General features: G+C 32.5%; 1 protein-coding gene across 3 annotated transcripts; it reads left to right on the plus strand.

Annotated features, from left to right (window-relative positions):
- Positions 1 to 481: 481 nt before the first annotated feature.
- Positions 482 to 6,060, plus strand: LOC146943919 (serine/threonine/tyrosine-protein kinase HT1-like). Of its 3 annotated transcripts, none has more exons than XM_085742251.1 (4): positions 482 to 690; positions 1,369 to 2,324; positions 3,050 to 3,505; positions 5,627 to 6,060. In XM_085742251.1, the coding sequence occupies exons 2-4, from the start codon at positions 1,647 to 1,649 to the stop codon at positions 5,897 to 5,899; spliced, it is 1,407 nt and encodes a 468-aa protein (XP_085598377.1). In that variant the 5' UTR covers positions 482 to 690; positions 1,369 to 1,646; the 3' UTR covers positions 5,900 to 6,060. The 3 variants fall into 3 exon arrangements, with proteins under 3 accessions (XP_085598377.1, XP_085598378.1, XP_085598376.1); XM_085742252.1 differs by having other exon boundaries at positions 482 to 623; XM_085742250.1 differs by lacking the exon at positions 482 to 690 and adding an exon at positions 929 to 1,095.
- Positions 6,061 to 10,758: the final 4,698 nt, after the last annotated feature.

Genomic DNA, 10,758 nt, shown 5'->3' on the forward strand with positions numbered 1-10,758 from the left:
AAAAATGAATTGAACAACAAATTTAAGTGTAAAAATAAATTATAAATCAAAATTCATATAAAAATGAATTGAACAGCAAATTTAAGTGTAAAAATAAATTATAAATCAAAAATACCAAAATTTTACTTTTAATTAGAATCAATTGTTGAGGCAAAATCGATTTAAAAAACAATTAAATATTTACTTGATCTTGGTTTTATAGCTTCTTAAAAACCACGACAAAAACAAAATTAAAACGAACAAATAAATATTAAACACATCAAAATCGATTATGTAATTTTTAATTATTCAAAATTGAGACCAAATGCACATCCATCATAGTATAAGTCCAAAAATACATAAGAGTATAGTATATGTTTCCGTTTTTTCTGACTTTCTCCCTAATGGTCCCACAATCCACCATCACATTTTAACCTAACCCATCATCACCATGTCCCTTTGCACATGCATCATTATTATCATCAATCAATGCCAATGCCACATTTCATTTCATTCTAACCCACAAACACCTACACAACATATCCCTAACCCACAAACAATCCAAGGGAACATACCTCATCAAACATACACCATTCCAAATTCCAAATTCCCAAACCAACTACATCACTAGTAACCCTCCCCAGGTCAGTTCTTCTCAAACATATGGTCACCATTTTTCTCCAAACATCATGCACATCTATTGTTATCCTTGTACTCACCTTACTATATTTACATTTTTAAATAATATTTCCTCCAATCATATTTATAAAAGTATTTATGTTAACAAAAGTTGATGTATCTCGTCTGAATCAGATACATAAATAGAACCATAAAAATGTTTAATTAATGAATTAATTGCTTTATTTATTACAAGTCAATAAATATTTATTTATTATGGAAAAATAAAAGTAAAAATAAAATAGAGTTTCTACACCTGTCTTTCTCTTTCATTCTTTTGTGCAAAAAGATGGAATTAGGTGCATCATCTTTCTATGGCTTTGCCAATGTAAAAGCCCTTACACACAAAAACACAAACACCCTTTCATCCACTTTCTACCATAGCTATTTGATTTTTTGATTTCTCTCCCCTTCGGTGAAAGCCTTGAAACCTTTCAGGTACTAATATCTTATCACTATTTCTCAAAAAAAAATATCTTTTTTTTCATTGAAATTTGTTTTTCTGGATTTGTTTTTCATCAGGGTCATCTTGATCTGCTTAATGTGTTTTGATTCTTGTAATACAATGATGTGTGTTTTTGTGGTGTTTTTCTTGTAGACATTTAAGGTTATAATCATGTTTTTTTTTTTTTGTTATGAACATGATTGTGTTTTTTTTGTCTTTTTTTTTTTTAATGTTTTTGTTCATTGTATCTATGTTTGATTTTTCAGGCTTTTACAGAAGGTGGGATTTTGACTAGAAAGGGGGTGGTGGTGACTGTTTTGATTACGGAAAGGTTAAGTTTTTGGTTGATTAGTGTCTCTATTATTGAACCATGTTCATCTTCTTTTTGTACATGATGGAAAAGTCAGTTTTTTTGTGAATTTTCTGGTGAATGTTGTTGATGGGTCAGAAAAAAATCAATCTAGTTTTATGACCTTATTTGCAGCTAGATAAGTTGGATGAGTTTTTTATTTTAGGAAGGAAAGTAATTTGTGAATAAGGTAAGATGGAGGAAAATACTAGTTCATGGTTAAGGAGGGCAAAATACTCTCACACAGTGTGTCATCGTTTGGATACATCTAGATTGAACAATATTCCAATCTGCGAACAATCGGAACAAAATTCAAGACCTTCTTCGAATGTTAAGAAAAACCTTTTAACCAACAAGCAGAGATCTTTGTCACCTTTGCCCGAAACTTTTCTTAACGATGTCTTCAGAGAAGCTAGACATGAGCAGAAGAGGTTCTCAACGCCTGGTCCTAGGAGGGACAAGAGAATTATGGGAAAGGTGTCGAACAAGGATACTCGAGAATCACCAAAGGCATCGAGTACGAAATTCCTTTCTAGTAGTCCAAATGGGCAAAAGATGTCCAAGGACATTAGCAAGGATGGTTCATGGGGTAAGTATTTTGAAAATGGCGGCGGTGGTGGTGGAAAGGTCACTGCTTTGGAAACAGCCGAGGAGTGGACTATTGACATGTCTAAGCTGTTTCTTGGTCATAAGTTCGCTCATGGTGCTCATAGTAGGCTTTACCATGGTGTATATAAGGAGGAGTCTGTAGCTGTTAAAATCATTAGGGTACCTGATGATGATGAAAACGGAGAGTTGGCTTCTAAATTAGAGAATCAGTTTGTTAGAGAAGTCACCCTTTTATCTCGCCTCCATCATCGAAATGTCATAAAGGTGATGATAACATATTTTCTTTTCTCTTGCAATGTATATATGCTTATTTGGAACATTTTCCTATGATGTCAATATCTAGCTATAGCGGCGGCGGCTGCAATTGTAAGCCTGTAACTAACAGGTTATCCTAAGCAACTATAGTGCGCCGTAGTGGCCTAAATCGCAGCTGCTTGCAGCCGCTACATGCTTCAGAAAAAAACCCTTGTTTTATCAGTAACTTATTATTGAATTTCATGTTTAGTTACTTCAAACCTCTGATGCTTAAACTTGCTTGTTTTCTTCATTTTTATTTTTATTTTGGTTTTTACTTCCATGATATGCGATTTTTCATTGTTTTTTATGAATATTTCATGAATTTTGAGTATGATTTAATTTTTGAGCATTTATATATAATATTAAATAATATTAATTATTTTATATGCATGGAAAAATTTGGAATAGTGGCCATCTTACTATGAGCTATCCCTCAACAGCAGTTTTTAGGTTGGCCACTACGCTCTGATATCCGCCGTGGATAACTATCTTTTATTCCTTACTATATTAAATTGCGGTATCCGTTTTTTGTACTAATTACTGGATTTCATCCTTCCATCGTTAAAATAATTAATTTCAAGAGATCATTTCTCATTTACTGTGGTCTGATTGTGTAGTTCATATGATGTTGAGATAATCTGCAAGGCTGCTAATTTGTACATATTTCCTTATATATTTTTATCTGATTACAGTTCATAGCTGCAAGCAGAAATCCACCGGTTTATTGTATTATCACAGAATATCTATCTGAAGGTTCCTTGAGGGCATATTTGCATAAGTTGGAGCACAAAGCTATTCCTCTACAGAAGCTAATAGCTTTTGCTCTTGATATTTCTCGTGGAATGGCATATATACACTCTCAAGGTGTCATTCATAGAGACCTTAAACCAGAGAATGTCCTCATTGATGAAGACTTTCGCCTTAAACTTGCTGATTTCGGCATTGCTTGTGAGGAGGCAGTATGTGACTTATTGGCAGATGATCCTGGCACCTACCGTTGGATGGCACCTGAAATGATCAAACGGAAATCATATGGGAGAAAGGTTGACGTGTACAGTTTTGGGCTTATCTTATGGGAAATGTTGACCGGAACAATTCCCTACGAGGATATGAATCCAATCCAGGCTGCTTTTGCTGTTGTGAATAAGGTATGTTCCTTTGTGTGTTCAAATCATCTATATAACTTCATTATAGTACTCTTTGTGTAGGTCCTGTATTTTCCTGGCTTTTAATGAATTGTTCATTGTGCATTATAGCCCTTTTTTTCACTCCAAAATTTGCTTCTCTTCCACGGTTTCTTTTCTTTTGAAACTCAAGGTTGTTTCGTATCTTTTATGAATGGCCAACATGGAAAAGATACAATGATTCTCTTAGATTGTAATTAGACCATGCATACTGCACCAATGATTCTCTTGGATTTTCATTCTATATGTCGTACATGTCCTGGTTAAGCGCGTACTTATGTGTACGCACAGAAAATGTTTTTCGAACAAAAAAATTGGGTACCCGATTTGGACACACGTGGGGTACTATTTTGGTTCCTACTAGTCTGTACTTGCGTTCCAATAAATAAAAAATGTCGTTTAGCAATAAATTAAGCTTTTTTCCGTTACTGATTGATAATGTTGATACTGTTTCTGTTAGCTTGTAGATTCTTTCCTTATTTTCTAGGGAAAATTGCATTTACCTCCCCTGAAGTCTCTTTAAATAACAAAAACACCCCCTCTTGTTTTAAAATAGACATTAACCTCCCCTAAGTTTTCATCAAATAAATAGAAACTGCCCTTCTCCGTTAACACTGTCTGTTTCTCCCTTTTTCCGTTAACTTAAAAACATAAATAAACACAAGAGTTGAACAGAAATTACAAACAGAGAGTATGCAGCTTGATTACAAGGATGATAAAAACACAAATTGAAATTCAAAACCAAAGCAGCTCCAAGATTTATAAAAAGGCATCCGCTCTCTCTTTAGAAGACCAACAACGTGTATTGCCTTGGATGCAAATCCAGGTCAGAAAAAGAATTATGAAGTCATCCTTCAATTACTTGGAAGCAACACCACTAGTACGCAAAATTACAAACCAGACTGAAACCACCACCGAAACATTAAAATCAATTACACCATCTGATGTCAAGCCTAAATGAATCAGCAATGGATCTGAGATGATTTAAAATCTGACCATGACCATCAAACCCAATAACAAAATTCAAGGCTCCATGTATTTGTTGACAGTATAGCCAAAATTAAAGCTTCCAATATTGTATTTGTTCAATTACATTGATTCCCTCATTTAGTGACCCATTCATTATGCTCTCCAGCCGCCATCTCCATATATGACCGGTTCACTTAAATTGGAATCCAAAACATGACTTAAGGCATGTTTGAAAGCATAAACTTGCGATTGCAGAAAAATTGCAAAGGATATTGAACAAAAAGAGTTCAAATTTTCAAAATACCAAGCCAACATATATAAAGAGTGTGTGCTTCTAAGGGAGAACAAAGTTTCTAAGTGAAGAAGCTGGTTTTAGGAAAGGAAAACGCAGACATCAAGTTTACAACATGGAAGATGAATTTGTTTTTTTCTACTAAATAAACTTAACGGACGTTTGAAAGTTAAACAGTGGGGGAGGTTTGTGATGAATAAGAAAATAGAGGGGGTGTATGTTACATTTAGATAAACTTCAAGGGAGGTTTGTGTAATTTTCCCTATTTTCTAATATTCAACTATCATTTCCCTATTTCCTGCCATGTATATATTTCTTGATAATATTTTGATTTGTTTTACTTAAATTTATTTTAATAATTATCATACATACATACCAGTACATTAGATTTTTTAAAAATCTCATAGTATGTCCCTACATATGTACCTAGTACTAATACCGGATCCATATTCATGCAACGTAGTTACTTCATTATAGTAGTCATTGTACAGGACCTGTATTTTCCCGGCCTTTAATGAATTATTCTTTGTGCACACTGTCTTTGAATTTTTCCAATGCTTGGAATAGATTTACAGCCTCTTTTTTCACTCCAAAGCGTCCTTTTTCATTAATGGGTTCTTCTTTTCTACTGAAACTTTAGATTGTTTCGGATCTTTTTGAATGGCCAACATGAAATAGTATTATTAATGATTTGCTTGGCTTACAGTTAGACAATGCATGCATGCGTCATCAACGATTTTCACTATGAGGAAACACTAATGATTTTCACCGAGTTTACCTCTGTAGTTCTGATATTTCTGTTATGTGGTATTGTATTTCTTCAGAAATTAAGGCCAGTTATTCCTTCAAACTGCCCACCTGCGATGCGAGCTTTGATCGAGCAATGCTGGTCGTTGCAACCGGATAAGAGGCCTGATTTCTGGCAAATTGTCAAGGTATTGGAGCAGTTTGAATCTTCCCTTGCCCGCGATGGAACCCTGACTCTGGTGCAGAACCCTCGTTGCCCAGATCAAAAGAAAGGGCTTCTCCATTGGATTCAAAAGCTTGGTCCTGTGCATCAAAATAATGGCCCTAAGCTTAAACCAAAATTCACATGAATCTTTAATGTGTCCTGGCATTTCTAGTAAACCAGGTTCTTTGTAATTATAAATGGAAGGTTTGTTTTTGTGGTTATCTGGTTATGTCAACTTTATGACATTCATGTGACTGTAAATTGATTTTTAGGCATGCACATTAAGGTGAAACAATCTTTTGTTTACTTCGTGTGCACACACACCAACTATAATCAACTTATGGCATTGTTTGGTGTAGTTGTAGTTGGCACCAGATAATAAACCCATCCTTCATTAAAAAAAGAAGTTTAAATTTCAGGTATGACTGTGTCTTCAAACATGTAAAAATTACTTTTTCTTGGTGGATAGGGGAGAGGGGGGAATTTAGCCTTTGGTTACATGAGGTACTCATTGTTTTTAGAGAGCAACATAACCAAGACCACATGTCTAAAATATTACACATGATTTAGGAAGTGTATTTTCGGATGGGGGAAATCGTGTTGTGTTTTTGTTTGAAAGTACACATCCGAACGATACAAATATTGTTTTTTGGATGTTTATTGCAGATGTTAACCTGAAAAACTTTTTTGGCCCCATTTACTTGAGTCATATGTATTCATAATGTTTGCCATTAACTCCTCCTTGAGCATTTCTGCAACAAAAAAAAAAAAAAAAGAGGTGCTTTCACCTACATTTCGCTCATCCTTTTTTTCCGTACTCTGGTTGTTTTTTGTTGGAAATAATTTTATAACGAGTGTAGAATCTGTGCGAATCATAGTTTTAAAAACCGGACCGGTTATCGACTCGGCAAGGGTACTAGGTCACTGGGTCATTGGTCGAACCACTGAGTCATTGGTCGAACCACTGAGTCATTGGTCGAACCGCATGACAGAATCGAATTGAATCGGATGACTCGGTATTTATAAAAAAGATTCATTGTATTGAATTAGACTAAATTGAGTGACTTTGATCTCAAAAAAATTATATATTTTTACACTAAACATAAGCACATTTTAATAATATAAATAGAAACATATTGATCCAAAAAAAATATAGAAACATCTTGATAGATGCCCCTTGAATTCAACTGCATTTTTTTTTTTTGAGATATAATACATATTCAAATAAATATTAAAAAACATTTCACTTTACATCTACAACAAAAATAAAAACTAAGTGTGATAGTTTTTTTTTTTGAGGGAAAGTGCAATAGTTGTAATCAAATAAAATGTTTATGAACTTTTTTTTACAAGTAAAATGTTTATGAAATTATTTTGTTTTTTATAATAGTTTTTTTTATTCAAGTATAGTTCATTTTAATGACAATTTATATTTAAGGTCACAATTTAATGATTTATATATAAGATATGTTTATTATATATAAGTTATTATATACAGTGATGCAGGCGTTTACTTGCTTTCCTATTTGAAAATGTTTTAATATATATAAGTATGTAGAAGCATTTACTATTCATAAGATTCTATGTGGTGCAATGGTAAAGCATTTACACAGCAAATCAATGGTCACGGGTTCTACACCCACCCATGCCATTTTTTTACTAAAATTATTTAATTAAATTCTACTTCAGCATCAAACCGGTCCATTTTTTACTAAAATTATTTAATTAAATTCTACTTCAGCATCAAACCGGTCCGGTTCGTCAAAACCGCCGGTTCACCGGTTTTCAACGAGTTTGACCGAGTCACACCGGTTCAAAAGCATGGCCGATCCTTTAGGTGACTCGAACCGGTCACCCCACCGGTTCCCGGTCGGACCGGTCCAACCGACCGGTCCGGTCCGATTTTCAAAACTATGGTGCGAATTACTCCCTCCGTTCCTTTATAATTGTCACTTTTACATAAAAATTTTGTTTCTAATTAACTGTCGTTTTCAAAGTCCAATGTATCATTAAATGTGGTTTTACCTATATTACCCTAGATATTTATTGTAGAGAGAGAAATATATGAAATGAAGTATTAAATGATTAAGGTTATTATAGGAAAAGGATAAATTGTTGTATCAAAAGTAGTAAAAGTATTTGTTGTCTTGGTTTGTGTAAAAAGTCAAAATGTGACAATTAAAAAGGAACGGAGGGAGTATCAATGAGTCAAACTGGTTAGAATTTGCTTATGTAAAGTTGTATGTTAGTTTTGCTAGGATACAGAATAAATGAGGATTAGAGTGTTAAGAGTTGTTAGGAAAGTTATTGGTTAGAAAAATATTTGTAAAAATAGGAGTACAAGGATAGAATGATTCATTGATATTTGTTAATATTTTGTGATTAGAGATGTGGCTTTGTCGTATAAGGGAAAACCTTTGGAGGATAGTTTTCTCTCAAAGGCAAGAAACAATGTTAGCATCAGATTTGCCGGTTGGAACAATACTTGAAAGAAACTAAAACAAATGTTTTTTTTAGTAAAAGGATTATTGGTTCACTAAAATTAGTACAAATTACATCGATAGAGAACAATACAAATTTTAAAGTCGCTAAAATGAAAGAGGGTGAAATTGTGAACAAACTCTCAACATCCAAGTTTATGACAAAAAAAAACAGAAAAATGCCTTCAAATATGACAAAATAAAGGTGTATGGAATATTTATGCCTCCGGATCGTAACGTTGAAGACGCCAAATTCATTACTTGAATGTAATGGACATCAACTGAAGAGAATCCGTCAATCTGAATTGAACGATCACCGTAACAAAACATAATATCGAATTGCCGTACCAAAACAACGAGCAACACAACACCGTCGTGCTTAGATGACGAAATAAAAATAAAAAACACACAATAAAAACAAAATATCTATGAAAAATTACTTATTTGAATAGAAGGAGAAGAAAAAATGATTTAAAAGGGTAATTTTAGAGAAAAAAAATGACCATAATTCACCCATCTTTAGAAGGATGAAGGAGAAAAGTGGCGGTTAGTCTTTAGTACATCAATAACATTAAAAAGAGTCATCCTTGTAAATAACATAAAAAGGAACCGGTGTTATAATTAGTAACATCAAAATTCAACTTCAAACTAAGATCAATCTTCTAACTACTTAAAAAGAGTCATCCTTCTAACACTCTTTGAAGTAAATTCATCCACCAAATCTTCATAATGTATTCTTCAAAAGATCATTCTCAATTGCTATCAATGTTAATTCAACAAAAAACACTCCAAATACTCATAGGATACTAAAGACATATCTAGTGAGTATTTTAACATGTTGATTCTGGCAAGTAATAAAATTTTCAATTGCAACAAGAAGAAAGGATAATCATTAATCATCAAATCTTTATTTCTTTCTCTCTCTCTCTTTTTTTTTAATAGAAAGTTGATCAACAAAATCAATAGTCAAATCTATTTGTCATTTCTAGTTCTAAATATGATGTTCATTCAACTCAACTACTCTTAACTATTATAACAGAAAGAAGAAAAAAAAATCCAAGATTGTTACAACTTCCCTAAATATGATGGTCATTCATGGAAGGGAAGTTGAGAATATAATGTTTCCGGGTTTCTCTCTTTTTGAAAAAGATTCAAAGGGTTTGTATTTTAATCTCTATTTCTCACCGGTGTGGTGTTGATGCTAAAATAAGTTTGAAAAGGACTACAAAAAGGTTTATCTATGTATGAAGATGCATTGTAATATAATACATTTTATTTAAAATATAAATTATTCGATAATTTTTAATAGAGTTCACATTGCCTTGTATTGGAAGATACTAATATTCATCACTTTTTAATCAATTAATATATTAGGCATGTAAGGGATCAATTTGCTTTATACATTTTGTAAGATCATTCACCATTTTAAAGGACTGGATTTGAAGCCACTGGATTATATTATGAAGCCACCGGATAATTTGAACATGTTAAAATTTTTAATGGTTCTTCCACTCAAAAAAATTGCAATGCTTCTCATAATCTCGTATCATTGGTGGCATTTACCATGGGAAAGGCTAATCCTTTCCCACCATGGGAAATGTTACTTTTTACCTCCATGTGGCACTCAAACAAGTTACTTTTATTTTGTTTGTTTTTTCAATGATTAAAAAAGTTGATATTTAATAGTATTAACAAGTTTACTAGTACACCCTTGTTTTTATGAAATCATATATGCACCTCACCCATTTACACGTAAATGATTTATCACGTAAATATTTTCTTTTTATATATTTAACTTTTATTAATTTGACAATAAACATTGAATACAATAAATTGAATAGATTTATTTCCCATAAATTTAGATATATTGCTTAGCAAATCGAATGGATTTTTAGATACGACATGCTGCTTAGCAAATTTATTTTTTTGAGAGAATGATTAAGTGATCTATTTCATGAATGAAGAAAATTATACGTGTTCAGAGTATGGATATGCTTTAATTGTGAATCATGTGTGCTGCTAAGGTTTGGTAATCTACCAAATATGTAAAAAAAACATTTTGTTGGTTGTCTGTTTTCTATAATTTTTTATCAATAGTAAAAATTATATAATATTTTAAAATAGGGTTAAATATGTTTTTCCGTCTCTATAACATTTTTTTTCTTCTGATTTTTAGTTCCCCAAAAGTTTTTCATCGTCACTTTTAGTACCTCTTTTCAAATAAACGATCATATGTAGAATTCATATTTTTTAATAAAATGAAAAGAAAATTATTTCATCGATGCTTTAATTTGGTTCAGGAGGTCGAAATTATTTTATCAAATTTATTTAACCAAATAGAATTTATGTGTGTTTTTTGCGGAGTCAGAAATATGTAGGCGGGGTTCCAATAGAATGTTTTGGTCTGGGCTTTGTGATTTTCGTTTTACTCATAGGCCCATTGTCCATTATTGTGCCAATAGCCCATAAAATAAAATATCATTAAATCTTATCATGTGGGGTCAAATTTTTTGTGAAATCTTTA

This window comes from Medicago sativa, chromosome 2 (genome assembly GCF_051527215.1).
Source record: "Medicago sativa cultivar Bolivia chromosome 2, Bolivia_mono, whole genome shotgun sequence".
NCBI classification, from domain to species: Eukaryota; Viridiplantae; Streptophyta; class Magnoliopsida; order Fabales; family Fabaceae; genus Medicago; species Medicago sativa.